Source organism: Amblyomma mixtum, chromosome 9 (assembly GCF_055824585.1).
Source record: "Amblyomma mixtum isolate Tamu chromosome 9, ASM5582458v1, whole genome shotgun sequence".
Lineage (NCBI taxonomy): Eukaryota > Metazoa > Arthropoda > Arachnida > Ixodida > Ixodidae > Amblyomma > Amblyomma mixtum.
The window spans coordinates 49,217,362-49,236,158 of record NC_143020.1 but is presented as its reverse complement, the minus strand read 5'-3'; the positions used below and the strand labels follow the sequence as shown (position 1 = coordinate 49,236,158).

Here is an 18,797-nt window from a genome sequence, read left to right as displayed (position 1 = left end):
CCTAAAATTTTGGATGCACCACAACTGACTGCTCGATTTTTCGGACCTCGTTTGCGCTTGCTGCAAATATCCAGGCCGCCATGTAATGTGGGCAGTGGAACCTCTTTAATTCAAACTGCAAGGGCAATCGAAAACTTGATCAAACAAAATGAAATTCAAGCTTAAGGGGAGGCTCTTAAATTGCGGGGCTGAAATTTGCCACGAGTCAGCACATTGCGCCTGCATGGTTTCGAATTCATACCGTTCTTGGACGTCGTCCGCTGCGCAAACTTGAACAGTAGTCACAATTCGTAGAACTCATCTGTGCCGAGTCTTTCTTCCCGAATACGGGCAGAGGTAGCTGCAAAGCATGTGGGAGGCATATAGCTTTACTGACATGGTGAACGCCGAAGAAAACGGTGATGCATTTCGAAGTGTGGTCAGCATACTCCCGGCAAAACGCACTGCAACGCTGACTTTACTATTGCAAAAACCTCAACAACCTGCATTGACGGGCATGATGCCTCTCGTTATGCACAGAAAGTGTGGAGGGCATATTGCCAGTCATGATGCCGATTTCGGCCCTAGTCGCCAGGCCTAATTATGAAGGACAACGTCAACGGTGCGCTTCGGCTGTTTGTCAGTTCTTATCGTTTCTTCATCTTCGCATGCTTGTTCTGGGCCCTTCTCACTGCGGGGGCAGTGCGTTTCACTTTCCAGGCTGTTACAAAGAGATTTGTTTTCTTCCTTTTCCGTTCTGTTACACTCTTGAAAGCATCTGTTGTCTGCGTGTTGACAAGCTCCGGTAAAATATTGTAGGCTTGCGTGTGTTCCCCCCCTCCCATTGTGGTGTCATTGTTTCCCTTCCAGGCCCTGACGACTTGGCTGGAAAACGCGCTCAAGCTTCTTCCCACGCACAGCAGCGGTGGAGCTGTCACTGCAACGCCCACTCAGCTGGCAGAGTTCCTCTCCACGGTCACCACGTATGTACACTGATGACACCTTGTGGCGGCTGTGTGCACTTTTACAGCGAGAGCTGTTACTGGGAGGAACTCCTGCACCCGTGGCGTTGGCGTAGTCGTCCGCATAGCAAGGGGCATGGGAGGGGGCAGGGTGTAGGAGAGGGGAAGGCGGTGTGGTGAGGGTGAAGTGAAGTGAAAGTGAGGTCTTTATTTCATAACAAAGTGTACAAAAAGAAGTACTGGTCAATCTAAGCACATAGTGCTTGTTAGCACATAGTGCTTGCGAGAGGGAATACACAGGTGCAGCTTGGAGGGTGAGGATTCACAGCTACCACAGAGAGTGCTGAGAGAGGGTAAGCTACTGCGCCAAGACGCAGGAGGGCACGATAGTTTGGTTGTTGCATTTTTTTTCTTCTTTTTCTTTTCTTCTGTCTCTTTCTTTTCATTGTTTTTCCTGCTTCATTTGTGGAAGCAAGCATGGATGAGCTTGGTTTTCTTAGTGCATGGCTTGAAGTGGCCTAAGGTGACATCTTTAGTCTTAACCTAGTTGCCTGAATGAGTGATGCAAATTAGAATTCTCACCTAGGGTCTGCATTGCTGGATTTTTGTCCTTTTAAGTCTCTCAGGTACAGTCGTCTCTGAACAATTCGAACTCAACGTGGGCTGAAAATGTTTCCCCATTGTGTTGAGTTTGAGTGAAGTGGATCCTTTTTAAGGGGGGACACTGGTCTTAGACCTATTTTCCTTACTTTTAGTTGAATCCTAATGAAACTGTTCCGCCTTGCTCAGTTTTTTATACTGATTTCAACAATGAAATTACCTTTCTCATAAATTAGTCGGTTCCCAAGATAATTAATTTTAATTAGTCATTCATTAGTACCTCTGCAAAAAAAGCTGCTCAATAAAAATCGATGTTTAATCCATGGCTACATAGTATGGCAAGTAAAGAGTGCAATAATCGAAACCATTTTTCCATTTTACCCCCATTAGTAATTTTACAGCACTTGGAATATCAATGTTCAAGGTGTGAATGTAATGCATCGATAAACTTTGCGAAGGTATAAACTTTCGAAGTGTGATTGAACAAATCTGCTTCGAATATTGCACACACTGTGCCTTCAGCTTCCCTTAGCAAACAGTATGACATCTCTCTAGATGTTGAGGTATCGGCATACTAAGATAGCCAGAGGTCCAAAATTTTCATTCCATTGAATTGTCTGCTCCTGCATAAAGTCAGCCCACACAATGATCTGAATCTAATATTATGGTCGAAATGATGATTTCTTGAAGGAACAATAGGTAAAGTTGGAAAATAATAGCTGTAAATTTCATTAATGTCATTTTTGAAAATCGATTTTTTGGTCATATTTTGGTCTCAAAGACCAGTGTCACCCCTTAATGCGCTCAGTGCTGAGGGAACTAAAGCATCAGTTTGAATAAACTGGCAGTTCGAAAACAGTTGCAGTGGAGAAGGTGTTTGCCAAATTCGGTAGTCATGTGCAAGGCAGGAGACAAGCAGCTCGTTCATGCAAGGAGGGAAAAGAAGCATGTCAGCATAACTTGTCCGTTGATTCCTGTTTCATGCCATCATTTTTCTGGAAACGAACTCACCGTTCCCTCATGGAGAAATTTGATTAGCCTGGTTTAGCTAGTGCACAAGCCAGTAATGCCCCATTACTTGCTGTCTGCCTTGTTTATCACTGCTGTAGTTGTAGGGGATTTTGCAGGTGGCTGTGATATGAGGGAGATTTTTCATTTTTTGTCCTTTCTATGGCTTGCTCTATTTTGCTCACATCATCGTACTGAGTGTTTAAGGTTCTTGCTCATGTCATTTAACTCTGCAGGACTTGAGTCAGTGGGGTACTGTTTAAAATTTTCTGAGCCGTCATGATTAAGAACTGTCACAAACTAAAATTTCACTTTTCAGTCCTGATACCGACTTGCTCAAATGCATGTTTTTTTTTTCCGTGCTATAGACGCTTTACAGCGGCGTCTCATGGGGGCTGCCATCTTTGATCACGTGATCACGCCGCCATTACTCGCCTCCTGACCGCTCGGCGCGCGCCTCGTCGCGAAGGCTCCTGCGTCGGACGGTTCGGTTCCGACAGGCAGTGTTTCGGCTGATACGGTTGTAAAGGAGAGGGAAGACGACGCTATGGTTTGGCCAAAGCTTGGAAGGACATGTGACAACCCTAATTTGATCACTTCAGGCGTGAAAACGCGATAGGACTTCATGTCGCATAGAGCCGCTGAGCTCTCCGCCTCTTCGAGCCAACGGACGGATCGCCTGAATGCTTGTCTTTGCATGCGCTGAAGGCTCTGCTTAATGTTTTTTTTTGTTATTATATAAAACGTCAAGGTTGAATGTTCCTGCGGCCTTACAGGTCGTTGTCCTATCGTGTACCTGCATGCAGACACTGCTGTAAAACGCTCACATGCACATCGTACTCATTTGTTTACAACCTGTTAACGGTGCTTAGGAAACCTGAAATATTTGCTACTGGTTGGATAAACATAGAAAGGCGACAAATATAAATAGGCACACCAAGGTTGACTATCATGGTAGCAGTACCATGCATCAAGCAGCCGTCATAATCTGGCGTACAATCATTTCGAAGGATTCCGCGATATAATTGTTATAACGCGCGCATGGCAACGCGTTCATGCTAGACGAATTTCACAATAACGTCAGCCTCATATAAAAATTTTTGGTACGCTCGACGCTCGATATGCGGACATGGAAATGCTCATGGTCTCTTTGGTTGTAATTAACCAGCTTCACTCTGAGCGTGCGGAGTCACTTTTAGTGACTGTCTCGCATGGACCGCGAGCAAGTGACAACCGCCCAACACAGCAGCCGTAAACCAAATGCTGTAATCCGAATACGGTCCACGGAAACCGCGCTACTTGGAGCAAAATTGAACAGTAGCACCAAGACGGCGTGTAATACACGGACTGACGGTAAGCGTTGTCGGCTCGCACGGCAGTGCGGTGCATAATAAACAGCAGCAGCATGTAGGAGCGCAAGTCGTCTTTTTTTTTTTCGTTCCTAATTCGGCTTCGGGCGCTCCTTTTACTAATGGCCACACACACTCACTTACGATCAATGCGGTCTCAGCACAGTGCACAACAACTGAAAGCACGCCGTCATGGTTTCTGTGGCGGAACAGCTTCATCATGCGGCTGTGTTGTGCACTTACCCTCGCAGATTTTCCAAGATCGAAACCTTTCTTTATTAGCTATCTAGCCCTGGCGAACGTGTTTGTTGCCCTCGCCAGTTAGGAAAGGGTGCGTGTCGAATGGGCGTGAACATTGGCATTACCTACTTGTGCAGTTCGGTTCCGTGAAGCGATCGCAAACGATCGCATCCCGCACCTTTAACTCTCTGTCGCAATTATTGAAATCCACAGCACAGCACGTGTTTCCTCTGCCTATTCACATAATAGAAAGAACACATTCGGCAGCCACCCGCGATATTTCCACTGCTGCGTCGAGGCGCACGCGCCGGCGACTTACGAGGCGAGTAATGGTGCCGTGTTCTGAGCGCACGTGTGGCGCCATCTGGTCTCAAACGGAAGAACTGCGCGCTGTAAACGGTCTATAGGCAATTACAACTAGCTTCCTCGAAAATGCCAGCGCAAAAGGAATGGGGACAATAGCGACAGTGTTTCTTTGCTGTCGTCAAAGTTTCTCTCCTCTCCTAGCCTTATGAAATATACCATATAAACACGTGTAAGGGCCGCACTTTTTTTTCCAGATTCAAGGGACAATTTTCATGGTGCGGCCCATACACGCTGTGTGTGAAAAAAAATTTTTAACAGTAAGAACGCACCGATCAAGGAATGAGCGACATTTGTTCTATGTTCAGTCGTCACTTGCGGAGTCTTCCGACTCTGAGCTGGTGCTGTGCTCTGGTGCATGCTCATTCCAAAAGAAGCCGCGCAGCATGTCCGCTGTCAGTGCGTAGCCGTTGTTCCGCACTTCCATCACATAGCTACAGTGTACTCGACATAGCAGAGCAGCTCTTCTTCCAGTTCGGGAAACTCGCACGGCTTGCCTTGGAAAGCGCGCTTTTCGCAGCTTGTGTTTCTCGTTTGGTTGCACCATTATCAGCCGCACTTCTCGGCCACATCGAGTTTCCTGCCCACCGCACGCTTGCCGTGTTCGAGAGCTAACTCCCAGGCGTGTAGCTATTAAAGGGACAGTGAGGAGAGCTCTATCAATATTTTTTTTACAGTAAAATCCGATAGTTTGGCATTTCATGGCTTTGTTGCCACTTTGCCGGCAGCGAAAGATGCATTTATTTCTAAGAAATTTGGATTCGAAGTTGAAAAAGTTTTTCCCGCCGCTCTGATTCAAACTTGGGATTCTCCTATGACGACACAGGACTAAGTGACGTGAAACATGACGTGCACATGATGTAACGTAGACTCCGTGATTTCTGACGGCCAGCAGTGCGGCTTGGCAGCAGCCGAAAACAAAGCTACCGCCGGCCGCACGTTGAAGGCATCTATCGGCCGTCGCTGCCGTCGCTTCGTTTACGTTTGCACCGGCGTTTTGCCAGCGTTACGATGGATCCCGTTCTCGAAGTCGTCAACGAAGTTCTAGCAAATAGACACCTTTAGCATACCGTGTACTTTGTTACCGCTAGCGGAATACCGGGAGCCCTCCTACTGCCGGTGAGCAGGCGCTGATTGGTCCCGATGCTGCAGGCGCGCGCGTAGCTGCCAGGCACGTGGCGCCATCTGGCGACGTCAAGGAGATTTGCGCACGCATTGGCTGCGCCTCAGTGATTCATGGCTTCTCGGTTCCTGGTGTTGCTAGAACCATTCGTTCTAGCAACACTGTTTTGTCCTATGATCTCATCACGCTTGTACTTGCGAGTTTGGCCTGTGGCGGCGGTACCTGTATTTTGGTTCTTGCTCTTTTCTACGTTACAAGAGCTTTGTTGTCAGTATGAGTGGCGTTTTTGTAATCAGGAGCTGGTATTCTGTCGATACAAGCCAGCTTCAATTTCTCCTCAGTGTCCCTTTAAGGTGCTTGCCCATTGTGCTGAAACTGCAATGCTCGGCAGCTGCACGCGAAAGCCACAACCACCACAACTACTACGGTGAATACGCGGCACAACACGCCAGAAAAGGCAGGAGGTGGTGATACTGATGCCGATGTGGGTAGCGGGAGGTCGCTGCGGAGAGAAAAGTTGACGATGATGATCATGACCGAGGCCTCGGGCACCGTCCATAAACAGCACTTGGAAACTCGTGTGCGTGCGTGGCCTCCGCGATCAAGCACACTGTTGCTCGCATCCAGAGCTGATCGCGGAGGCCACTGCGCGTGGATTTAGAAGGCTGTTCCCGCCTGGGTCATGGAAAGTCCGGGTGCGGCTCTTACACGGATTTATTTTCTATTAACATTTCCTTCGGGAAAACGAGGTGCGGCCCATACACGGGTGCGTCCCTTACCCGCGTTTATACGATATATGCTTGACAGTGTTTGCTAATGCTCCCATCTTTTTTTTCTTCCTCTTTCTTTTCTTTCTGCAGCGCCGAGCATGTCAGGAGCATTTCCACGTCCTTGCGGGATTTCTCCAGGCTCTACCGATGATCGACGCCCGATGTCACTTCCCTGGACGCTGTCTGCTCGTCATTGCAGAGTGGTTTTAGTTTCCGCGACCCGTTTTTTTTCAGTTTTCTTTTTGATAGCAATGACCTGTCATGCGAACTGTACCATCTGTTCTGGGGCTGTGGACATTCAGGCGTGCTGTAAAAAGAAGGCACGGTGAGCACACTGTGCAAAAAAAAAAGTATTGGTGTACATTGTTATTGGTAACGTATCCCTTTTCTTTTTTTTCTCTCTGTCTCTCTCCATGTTATATGTTGCTGTCGGTTTTCCATGGTGCCATTGAACAGGCAGCGCAGTCTCCACATACCTAGATTGTTCTCAAGGTCGTTCTCAAGATTGTCCTCAAATTGTCTGTGTCTGAACTGGTGTCTACTGGGGGCGGCTAGTCCAGATTTAACCACTGCGATTTAACCACTGCACTTTTTTTTTTCCCACCTTGTTGGCTCTGACATTGACACTGTATTAGTGATGAATTTCTAATGACCTGCAAGTTAAGCAGAGATCATCTTCCGTGTCCTAGGTCGAGTTAAATGTGTCTTTTTTTGTGATTTGCGTCGGAGGGATCAGGTGCAGATTTGACCACTACATCTCCCCATCTTGTTGCTTAGACCTTGACATTGAACCCATTCGTTTTTTTTTTTTTTGCTTGTCAAAGCGGTTTTTCGGTAACTTATGCTCCGACGGCTGAAAAGATTCCTCGCACGAAACGAGACATCTCTTATTCCTACCTTGGACCCCTGCTCAAGCACACCTGTGGCTAGAAGTTGTTTTGTCACGAAACGTGGCCCTTTTTTTTTTTTTGTTAAACCCATGCTCCTTACCTGTTTGCGGACCTGTGTTCTGAACGCTGGAGAGGCTGCAAATTTTTTCCTGCATCTTCACGGTTGCTCGCCGTAGTTAAGAGGGCAGAGCTGTTTTTGGCTGCCTCTCTGGACGCTCCAAGCATTGTTTGCTTTTTTTGTTTATTTCTTTTTGCTGTTGTTTGCATGTGATTAATGTCTTTGTGCACAAAACTGAAGTGCATTCTCTCGGAGGATACCAATTCGAAATGTACATACGCATCTCAAATCTTTTCTATCACTGTAATCGTTAGGTTGTGCTAAGTAGGTTAGGTCTCTCTGATTCTGCGACACTGTCGACAGCTTTCAATGGGTGGAAATATTCCTTGGACTACGCCGTAAAATTCTCTCTTGCTTGGGAGTTGGGGAAGCCCACTGTAGCGAGATGATGACTCCAAAAACACAAGACTCGACGTGGCTAGCTGTTGAAGGAAAGCTGTGTTGAAATGGAACCTAGTTGAAATTGTTGGGAGATTGTTGAATAGCTTCGCATGTTGAACCTAGTGTATGGGTGCTTTTTTTATCGTGGTGCTGAATGGTTGGGCTTAGTAAGATTTAGTTACTGGTTCCGCGAGGCGGCCTTATGGTTGGGCATTGCCACGCATGCTGTTGACTGCAGTGGACTTGACACGCAAGCTTGGTTCAGTGTGATGCATAGAGTTTCTTACTATTACCTAGAGGGAAAGCTGGCGGCGCTGCACTTCAGCCACCATGGGCGCCCAAAGCATCATGGGGCGGTGAGCTACTTGTTGCGGAACAGTTGTACTTTTTTGGGAACATGGAGTGGCACTACTAAGACGTTTCATTCCGAAAACGCTGTTCGCGTGTGCGCAGACGACTTTCGCGCGAACGCAGTGGACAAAACCCATAGTAATGAAAACGCGACGACACACAACGCGAATAAAAGGTTTTACTTTTCCGAAATGCCATTAAAAAACTTCTTAAAGTATCTAAGCAACAACATTTTTTTTTTGAAAACATATTTACTTTTAAAAGTGCGCCTGTTAATTACGAAATATTAGTTTTTATAGTGTTCATTACTTGGCCAATAGGAGAGCGAGTCGTCTCTTAATTTGGGCAAACTTTGCACTTAAATGCTTTTCTGCTTGTTTGTTGCAATCATTAGACAAGATATTGAATGTTAGGATGTTTGTAGTTATCAAAGAGCTTTATTTTTCTATTATTTTTTGGCCAAAAGTTGCAGGTCCGCAACAAGTAGCTCACCGCCCCATGATGCTTTGAGCGCCCATGGTGGCTGAAGTGGTCTCGAGGGGTCGCCATGCAAACTCCCATAGACAGGCTGCCAGCTTTCCCTCTAGGTAATAGTAAGAAACTCTATGGTGTGATGGGGAAGGCCTAATTATTATGCAGTTATTGGTTATATACAGTTCAAATTTTATCAGCCAGTTCAACATGGCAACACCAAAGCAGCCGTTGAGCTGTTATCCTAACCTAGTCGATGACTGCAGCCAAAAGTGATGCGAGCACACTGAGTATATGTGGGAACTATTACCAGAGTGTTGTGAATAATAGACTGATAGCTGAAAAAAAAAAAAAAATTGATTTTTGGCTAGAAAGAAACTCGTCATATAAGAAGGTTGTGGTTGTCCTAATTCAATAGATATAGTAACCCATGCAATTTTTTAACATCGCTTTCTGACTAACAATCATTAAGTCAGTGGGGAATTGCTGACATTTTGTATTGTTTTCTGGTTGGAGCTGTAAGCATCTGTATTGAAAGTCAGTAAATTTTCATGCTTAAGGATAGCTGCTAGACGAACAATGTAAATTTAAGCACAAATGTAGAAGTCTTGGCTAATATATTTCAGAAAATATTGTAACACAGAAAACAGCTTCTGGAATGGTCTAGAACTTTGCATCTACCAAGGGTGTGAGGAGTGGGTTACTTCCGATTTTCGGACTGGTTTTTTGCTTAAGATGGAGAACAATAAAAATAACTTCCGCCGTTGAGTGCTGCCAAGCAATTTCTCGTAGCACCTGACCAGTCTACGTGTACAGGAGTATTAACGACGTGTACAAAACTTGAGAGATTTTTGTCTGTGCAGTAAAGTATGTCCCAAGCTCTACCGAGCCTGCGACCACCTCAATAACGTAGGCCTGTGCACTTGTCTTGCATTTAATGCACATCCCTTTTTCTATGCACTTGTTGAAATGAAAGCAAGTTTCAATGGTTTTTTCAAGCTGTGTTGTCCCCTGATGCTTCTGTGCTGGCATACGTTAATCATCTGGTAAATGCGCGTGACAGTGAGATAAATGCCTGCGGTTACAGCTTTAGGTGTTGAAAACGGCTGAATGAAATCGGCTGTAGCTTCACTCAAGAGTCATGTAAGGCAGCTCAATCTTGGAAGCTATACATTGGCTTGGAGCGAAGAGGATTGATTTCGGTGGGAGTATTCACTATTATGACATTGCTAGTGAAAAAAAAAAAATTTATGCATTGCTGGTGTCACTTTTGAAGAACCCGCTGCCTTTTGATTATTTAGCAGGACAACTAGGGGGGCTGTGAAAACTCAAGTCTTTGCTTATTACACATGTTTTAAAGAGGCATCCTCGCCTCATGCAGTTGCCACTCGCCAACTTGTACGGGGTGCGTTACAGATTTTTTCTATGTTCCGCTCATTACTCAGTAGTGAACAAATGACAGCTCAGTCATTCTACTCGTTGATAAGTGATGCACAAATTATGTAAGTGTGCTTACTTGCAGAGTGCTTTCTCCTTGGATTAGTGTGGAAGCAGTCGTTCTGAGCATGGGTTGTGTGAATGTAGTGGCAGCGGTCATTTTTGAACAACCGCTTTTGTCTATTGGTCATGGCTCCTCGAGTAAGATGTCCGCTTGGGAGTCCAAGTTCAGAGTGGTACGGACTGTTGCAACGCTAAACGCGCACTGCGCAAAAGCTGCTTGTTATGTGGCGGGTGCCAGTCTGTAGGTGATGCGGATTTGTAATTAATTCCGATCAAATCAGGAAAGCACATTATCAAAACTTGGTAATTGAAAAAAGCAAGACTGCCGTGTGCTATCTCTGCATCAAATTACTGCGCGATTAAGCGAGCGGTTTAACGGAGCGAAGCATTTTACGATGCGCATTTAGCGTTGCAGCCGTTTATATGTGCTGCTGTCGAGTCGAGGAAGGTGGAACAGCACAAAAGGATGGGATAAAAGAGTTGAGTGGGAACGGACTCGCAGGGAGGATGTGCGGTTTTGTCCCTGTCGTTTTTTATTTTTGTACTCTTTCACCTTCCTTGGCGTGAGCCAGGTTGCCTGCAGGCATGCTTTTCCACACTGGTACCTCGCCGACCATCTCTTTTTCTCAAGGACAGTGGCTGTTTTGTGTTTGTCGTGCAACCTTGTATCGGGTGATGACCTGTAGGAAAAGACCTTTTTGCTACTGAGAATTTCAACTGCACGCAGTGCATTACACTGTGTGACTAGCTATATTATCCTACTGGGAGAAAAACTTGTAAAGGTGATGCATTTTCAGTGTGAAAGCACTGGTTGTTTTTAGAGATGATGACATTGAGATATGCACACTTTGCATGCTGTAACCAGAGAGAGAGGGGGTGGTTGCCTTGCTGCATTTGGGTTGCTCCATCATGCTGCGAACATTGCTGCCGTGCTCCATGAACCTGTTAACAGACTGACGATGTTGGTGCTTCTCGTGCTTTCGAATGCTTGTGAAGAGAGATTGAAGGTAGGCTTAATACATTAGCAAGTTGAAAAGTGGACCGCTTTGTTTTTTTTTTTTCTGGCATCATGAAACTAATTATTTTTATAGGGCTATGTGCCTTTAAACACGTTTGGAGGTCAGTCGGAAATAATTGTCTACGCTTGGTGCTTGTTAAACGAAAACATTGAAAAAGACGTCTGAAAATTCCTGCTTGTCGCATGCCTGTCAGTTATGACCGTTTTGCGTTCGCGATTTCCGGCTTTGAGATGGCTTTCTTTGCGGGTGTCTCAAATTTAGTTCAGTGGGAAGTCTCGACATATACGAATCTGTGCTTTGTCATGCTGTTAAAGTTTTTGGTTACTGCGCGGCTTTTGTGGCGAATGGGGATGTGGGATTGCGCCGTTATTTATACCGTTAAGCATTTTTTTCCCCCCTTCATGGTGAGAGACCATCCGCGCAACCATTTCAGGTGAAAACAAATGGAACATTCTGCCTGCTCATGTTGGGGCGTTGTTTTCACGCCTCGTGGAAGTGTGGTTTTTATAAAAGAAAGTGTATATGACACAAACTTGTCTTGTCCTTTCTTTAAATGCCACCCAACACGCAGCTGGTGTTAGCGATGATGAATGAACAATTGTGAAAGCATGATCTTTAGGCAAGGCGTGTAGGCCTAAACCCATTCGCGTCACAACTCGCGGCTTAGTTAAATTTCTCACGAATACTCTTATTACGCAACATTAATCGGCGGGCAGAAGGTATTTTTAATGACTTGAAGCCACACGGCTGAATCTTGCTGGATTTTAAAATGCTCCTGGCGGGAAAGCGCCGTTTACGAAACCGCGGATGAAAGCATTAAACGAGGGTGTGTGAATACGTGCATGCGGCTTCACGTGTATCTGTTTATGTGCCATCGTCTGCTTTTCGTGGCTGTTTTGGTGTCGCCGTTGTGCCGGAATCCTTTCCTCTGTGTCCTGGCGTCTTTTAAATGTGGTACGTACCAGTCTTCAATATTCGCTAACGCGTTCCGTAACTCGCTAAGACACGCCACCGATGCGCCAACGCGGCAGGTGTCGAGCTATCGCGCTTGCGTATGTGTGCTCTCTTCGCACACGCACATGTGGCTCTCGCTGACGGCAAATAAAAGAGCCGCTATCGCACCTTCTCCCCGAGTTCTGTTTCCGTGATCGACGACTGCGCAGGTATCGACTTGCGACGCTAGCCGATCGTCAACAGTTTCCCAAAATCCACGGCGCTCAACTGCGCGTTCGCGTTTTTCCGAGAGCAAACACTGTAATAGTGTCGCACGGAATGATGAAGTCACAAGATTCGCATTGCGTCTACGTTTTGTTTGTTTTCTTTTTTTGGCGTACGATTTCGCTTTTACGCGCTTGGCTCGCTCGCTGCTAGCAGCGGACATATCCAGGCGTTGCACTTGATGCGTTTCTAAAACCGTTATGTTGTTATTTTTTTTATTAGTTTAAGCGCTAGTTCGCGAATCGAAGAAAAGAATAAGGAAGCCGTGCGAAGCACTTGTTGAAGGCGGCATCGCTCGCTCGGAGCGTCGCGATCGCGCGAAACGCGAGCGTGCCTATTCTCTTTGCTTTGTTTTACTTTTGTTTTTCACCCCCGTGCTGCCATCCAGCGGCAAAGTCCTGCGCCACGCCATTTTGTTTGGTGTTGTCCGTGGTGTTTTTTCTAGTGTTGTTTTGTTTGTGCGTCTATGTGTGTTGTCTGTCTGCGTCCCTTGTGCTCTGTAGGTAATGTGCCTTTTACCTATCTCTCTAATATCTAACCTTCGCGGGTCGGCGAAACGCGCCGAGCCGACGCCGCATCGGGCGCCGCACGTTTAAAGGTCTCTGCTGCCGGCATGGCATGCCATTTGAGAAAGTTGCGCCTTCTAACCTCGGCTCGGAGCGCCGGTTTTTGTTTCTCTCTTCTTACCATCGCTTCGACAGCTTGCGAATGAACCCAACGAAGACCTAGCGAGCAATACGTTCTGCTCGGTTAGCGAAAAAAAAAAAAAATGCCGCCCCCCCTAGCGAAACGCTCTAGCTGGTAGCAACCGGTGCCTTTAGCCGAGTTGCTTGACCTCTCCCTCTAAGCATTCCGGTTAAATGGCAAGCACGCTTCGTCGTGGTCGTTGCTGTTGCATCGGCGGTGATCGCCAACTACGCCGAAGCGAAGGAATCGTCGGAGAAACAATAGCAGTCGCCGTGCGTTTTTTTGCGGCCGAATCGGCGGCGGAGGCGCCCGGGTCGAGGAAAGGCGAAAGAAAAAAATATGGGCGGCCGTGGAGCGTGAACAGCGTTGTTCGCGGGACACTGCACATATTTTAGGCTAATGGACCCCGTCCGCGGCTCGCACGAGGTCCTCGAAGACGTCCCCGAGCGTCTTCCGCCGTGGCGGCCCCGACGACGACGTCTTGGACGGCCGAGTCGTAACGCCAGCTCGAAGAAGCGACCATAGATCACGCACGGCCAGATCTCGCGGATCTCGGCAGAAACGGGCTCGCCGGTTCGGATTCCACGCTGACTTGGTCGTGGTCACGCGTTCAGTTGCTTCAGAGGCGCGTATTTTATTGTTGTTGCCAGTTGTGCCTCGTTTGCGTGTCGAATCGCGCGTGCAGACCGTCTGCTTCGCGTTTAGAAAACGAAACGTAATGGGTGTGTGTGTGTGCTTCATCGCGAATCACGCGCTCACGGCGGTGCGCGCGGTGAGCAGATTGGGGCATAGCGAAACCTTGTGAAGCCCCTCCTTCGTCGCAGGTTCGAATGCCACGGTCAGTTGATGGGGCCGAGGTCGGGCGTGATGTGGGGGAAAAAAAAAAAAAAAAGCGCGCTTCTTTGCGAAGTCGTCTCGAACGCGCCGATCTGGTTGCATGCCTGACACGTCTCCCAGTCACGTGTGTGGAGGCTTTAGTGTTTTTTGTTCTTGTTTACGAGCTGTTGCCATGTTGTGGGCGTCAGTGGAGAGGGAGTTAGCTCGTGTGGAGTGAGCGCTGACAAGATTGTGCAGAACTGATTGTTTAGTCGGGAGATTGTTTAGTTGTGCGTCGCCCGCCCCGAATTTTAACTTTCTCACATGTTTATAACTGCCTCAAAGCTGCCCTTGAGCAGCTTGTTTGTGCATGATACTTGTGCTGTGTTTGTCTCCCAAGAGAAATTGGTGATTCAAAGTGGCTCAGAGATACTGAATTCACGTGCGGGCCTTTAGACGCACGTTAAATGCCTTTGGTTAAAGTGTGCATTCTGTGTGTGTGTGAAATACATGCTAGTTCGTAGCGGCATCAACATGAATCCTTGCCTCCTTGGACTCTAGTGTTGAAGTAAAGCTCCTTTGAAGCAGGCTGAGATTTTCTTTGCTCGACCTTCTGAAAATCGTTTCGAAACGTGTTTGTACAGATTGTGAAAGGTTTAAGACCTTGTAAGGTGTCGCCTTTCAGGTGGCATGAGCATGCATTGGAAATTGCTCGAGAAACCTCCACGTAGCTACTGACCCAACATTAATTAAAAGCCCGTGTAAATCAACTTCATCAGTAGTTGAGCAGAGCCTACAAAGCTCATCAGAAGTGCAACAAACTGTTGTGCAGCAAAGGCATGCAGTCATATGCAACGAATAAAACACAACCAAAATTATCATGTAAGTTCTAGCTCAATTCACACTGACACAGGTAGAAGTTTTGCGTCTCTCTCTTCTAGTTTATCGTTCCATTTTCCCGTCTTTTTTGGTAGTAATAATAGTAGTGAGGGATGCCCTACTGATTGGCCTGAGCATCATTTGTTTTATAGGAAGCCGTTTTATGTCTCCAGCCTTGTAGATTATTGCCGTGGCCACAATCTGCAGGCATTAACTATGACTCATGTCCGAAAGCTGATACAAGGCGACTGATTTGTTTGATACGTAATAGTTTAATGTAGAGTAAATGACTTCAACAAGACACATATAATGGAAAGACATTTTGCCTTTGGTTTGGTGTGGTACTTAGGTGCAGTAATTTTTGTTGGAGAAGCAGGTGATGTATAGCTCACTACTTCGTCGGTTTCTTGCACATCATATAGCATACTCATCCCTATGCTACATATCAGCAGCTTTGGAGCTCTGTCAAGAAATGGCTTTCATGGAGATTATTAAGTTGAACGTTGGGTAATGCCACTTGGCACCCTGTCTCGAACCCTTCTCTGGATTGCTTTCTTGACGCCTTAAATAGAACCCCTGAGGAAGTATTGTTCATGAAGAGCAGTTATTGCAAGTCACGTGACTCGCATCGAGCTGCTCCTTTTTTCTTGTTGTTCAATCACTCAGTCATGCCCCAACCTTGCGTAGCCTCACAGGCCATGGCGCAGTCTTTTCCTTAGGAAAGTATTGTTCATGCCTGTTGCATCTGCAGTACTACCTGTTCATCTCATCCTCTGACGTCCGCTTTACCACTTCCCTAAAATCACCTCCACTGTCGGTACTTTTCCAGCAAATCCTGCCATTTCATTGTATTCAAGGAAGGCTCGATATTTTTACTGATGCATTAGAATTGTTCTGCGTTTGCAAGCAGTACCAGTGAAGTTGTGTGCGGTTTGCTACGTATCCATTGTATCCATAGTGCTGTGCAATACTCCAGCCCAGGTTGGCATGGGAGTGGGTGTGCTCACAGGGGGACGGGCTGGGATTTGTTAACTGCATGACTTAACTGCATAACTAACCTTGATGTACGGTGTGGTGTATAAATTGAAGCAGTCACACTCATTGCTCTATCAAGCTATACCTGCTGCAGATTTCATCCAGCATAAAAGGCAGGGCTTGTCTTGTCCTGTGGAGCCTTTACTATAGCCCCTAGAATCACCTATGCATGTCTGTATAACCAGTTCCTTCTCCGAGAGCGGTGCCTAGTCTTTGTAGAAGGCTGCGTAAGAGACATTATCCTGGTGGTCGTACCAGGCTTAATAGCTTTTCTGAGCGTCTCGCTTTAATCTTCTCAGACAGCAGACCAACAGTTTGGGGTAATGTGAGGGATTGAAAGAACATGCTAGTGATTTTTCTATTGACATTATCCTGATGGTCGTACAAGGCTTGATAGCTTTTCTGAGCGTCTGACTTTTTATCTTCTCAAACAGCAGACTAACAGTTCGGGCTAGTGGAAGGGATTGAAAAAACATGCTAGTGATTTTTCTATTGACATTATCCTGACGGTCGTACAAGGCTTGATAGCTTTTCTGAGCGTCTGACTTTTTGTCTTCTCAAACAGCAGACCAACAGTTTTGGGTAGTGTGAGGGATTGAAAGAACATGCTAGTGATTTTTCTATTGACATTATCCTGATGGTCGTACAAGGCTTGATAGCTTTTCTGAGCGTCTGACTTTTTGTCTTCTCAAACAGCAGACCAACAGTTTTGGGTAGTGTGAGGGATTGAAAGAACATGCTAGTGATTTTTCTATTGACATTATCCTGATGGTCGTACAAGGCTTGATAGCTTTTCTGAGCGTCTGACTTTTTATCTTCTCAAACAGCAGACCAACAGTTCGGGGTAGTGGGAGGGATTGAAAAACATGCTAGTGATTTTTCTATTGACATTATCCTGATGGTCGTACAAGGCTTGATAGCTTTTCTGAGCGTCTGACTTTTTATCTTCTCAAACAGCAGACCAGCAGTTTGGGGTAGTGTGAGGGATTGAAAGAACATGCTAGTGATTTTTCTATTGTCATTATCCTGATGGTCGTACAAGGCTTGATAGCTTTTCTGAGCGTCTGACTTTTTATCTTCTCAAACAGCAGACCAACAGTTCGGGGTAGTGGGAGGGATTGAAAGAACATGCTAGTCGTTTTTCTATGGTTGCGACAAGCCGTGTAGTCACTAATGAGCGCTATGGGTGAAATGCAAACACACCCATGTGCTGTGCGATGTCAGTGCGCACTAATGAGACCCAAGTTTGTCAAAATTACTCCAGAGATCTCCAGTACAGCATCCGTCATAGTACAGCATCAGTACAGCATCCGTCATCCGTCAGCTTCAGGATTTTCAGCCCACGTGCCATGCCATATCATTTTCTGACAGCTGCTTGGTGAACAGTGTGGCATGTGTGACTAATCTTTTATGTGGCTGAAATACAAGGTACCATTAAGCTAAACTTGGGACAATGCTCTCCCGTTGCCTAAGCAGGCGACGTAGTGAAAAAAATGTATATCCTTTCACATTGCTTTGAGTGCTTAGTTTTGGATTGGCGAAAATATTTGGTCATCAAGAATTTGTGGGCTGATGCTAACTAGGACCTTAACCCTTTTTGGCGCTTTGTACACAATTGCGTAAGCTGCAAACTTACAGCTTTTTCTGAGAAACTAGGGCACTTAACAGTGATTTCATTATTTCAGTCAAATTGAGCACCCTTCTTGTTGCAAATAAGTTGCTTTTTTGTACCATGTAGCGAATGCAGCAAAATAATATTTCACATAAGAGTGAGCTGGGTAGCACTCTATCCACCGTTTTTGTGCAGACAGATTTTGCCACGAGTGAAAACATCGGTCGTTTTTGCTCAATTTCGAGCGTAATGTGAATCTTCGAAACACAAAGTGATTCCACGATCCCTAGGGTGTTTACCTGACACACGAGAGCGTTTCGATGTTACTATTTCTAAAAAATCTGAAACTTTGTACGCAATTCTCCACATCGTTGTAAAAACTCACCTGCTTGTCTTTCCCGTTCGAAAACTAACAAATTCTCTTTCTTGAGGCCTGAATATCCTACTTAAGTGAGAAAATACTTGATTTCAGTCAAAACAAAAAATGGCACCTGAAAGGGTTAAGGCACCAATGTCCACATCTATATTGTGCTGTGCTTTTTTCTAGTCGTTGCCTCTGTATTAGTCCACACACTGCTTACAGCATGAAAAGTAGTGTGGCTGTAGTATGCTTTCTAATACGTGACCCGGCATTCAGCTTATTGAATGCCAACAGCGCAAACGACGCAGACAAAGAGAAGAAAACACAGGACAAGCGCTGACTCACAACTGAAATTTTATTCAAGGAAAGTAGTACATTTTATAGAAAAAGTGGCCAACTTATCAGGTAGTAAACACAACCCATGTTTCTACATGGCATCAAGGTATGCAACCTCACTGTCATATAATGAAATAGATGGCTTACTGACGCATAACCTTGTTTTTTTCCTCATGTGATATGCTTCCATAATCTCACGTGTTAATCGGGATGGGTGTTTGTAGAGGATATCACAGTAAGGCAATGAAGGAAAACAAGATTGGCAGTCTCGAACATGGTCTCGAACAGTCTCGAAACAATGTATGTGCCATGCGCAGAAGAGGTAGTTTACAAAATCCCAATGTCATGCGGACAAATATATATCGGGCAGACGGGGCGTTGCATCAATACACGTTTGAAAGAGCATGCAAATAATCTGGAAGCTAACAAATCTAATAATCTAGTTGACCATGTTTGAGACTGCCAATCTTGTTTTCCTTCATTGCCTTACTGTGATATCCTCTACAAACACCCGTCCCGATTAACACGTGAGATTATGGAAGCATATCACATGAGGAAAAAAACAAGGTTATGCGTCAGTAAGCCATCTATTTCATTATATGACAGTGAGGTTGCATACCTTGATGCCACGTAGAAACATGGGTTGTGTTTACTAGCTGATAAGTTGGCCACTTTTTCTATAAAATGTACTACTTTCCTTGAATAAAATTTCAGTTGTGAGTCAGCGCT

General features: G+C 45.8%; 2 protein-coding genes across 3 annotated transcripts in view; both read left to right on the top strand.

The window, feature by feature from the left end:
• The window catches only part of Tnpo-SR (transportin 3), an 83,202-nt gene extending 71,546 nt beyond the window's left edge, over positions 1–11,656 (top strand). The window contains exons 24-26 of the mRNA XM_089559950.1: positions 850–962; positions 6,485–8,049; positions 8,722–11,656. Of these exons, the coding sequence (XP_089416076.1) occupies positions 850–962; positions 6,485–6,545 (174 nt within the window). The 3' untranslated portion in view covers positions 6,546–8,049; positions 8,722–11,656. The remainder of the gene's footprint in view (positions 1–849; positions 963–6,484; positions 8,050–8,721) is intronic.
• A 289-nt stretch (positions 11,657–11,945) lies between these two features.
• The window catches only part of LOC149328933 (CUGBP Elav-like family member 2), a 572,935-nt gene continuing 566,083 nt past the window's right edge, over positions 11,946–18,797 (top strand). The window contains exon 1 of one of the 2 annotated variants that reach the window (XM_089559969.1): positions 11,946–12,078. The gene's annotated coding sequence lies outside the window, so the exon portion shown is untranslated. Of the gene's footprint in view, positions 12,079–12,703; positions 12,846–18,797 lie in introns of those variants that run through there. The other variant, XM_089559968.1, reaches the window with a different exon arrangement.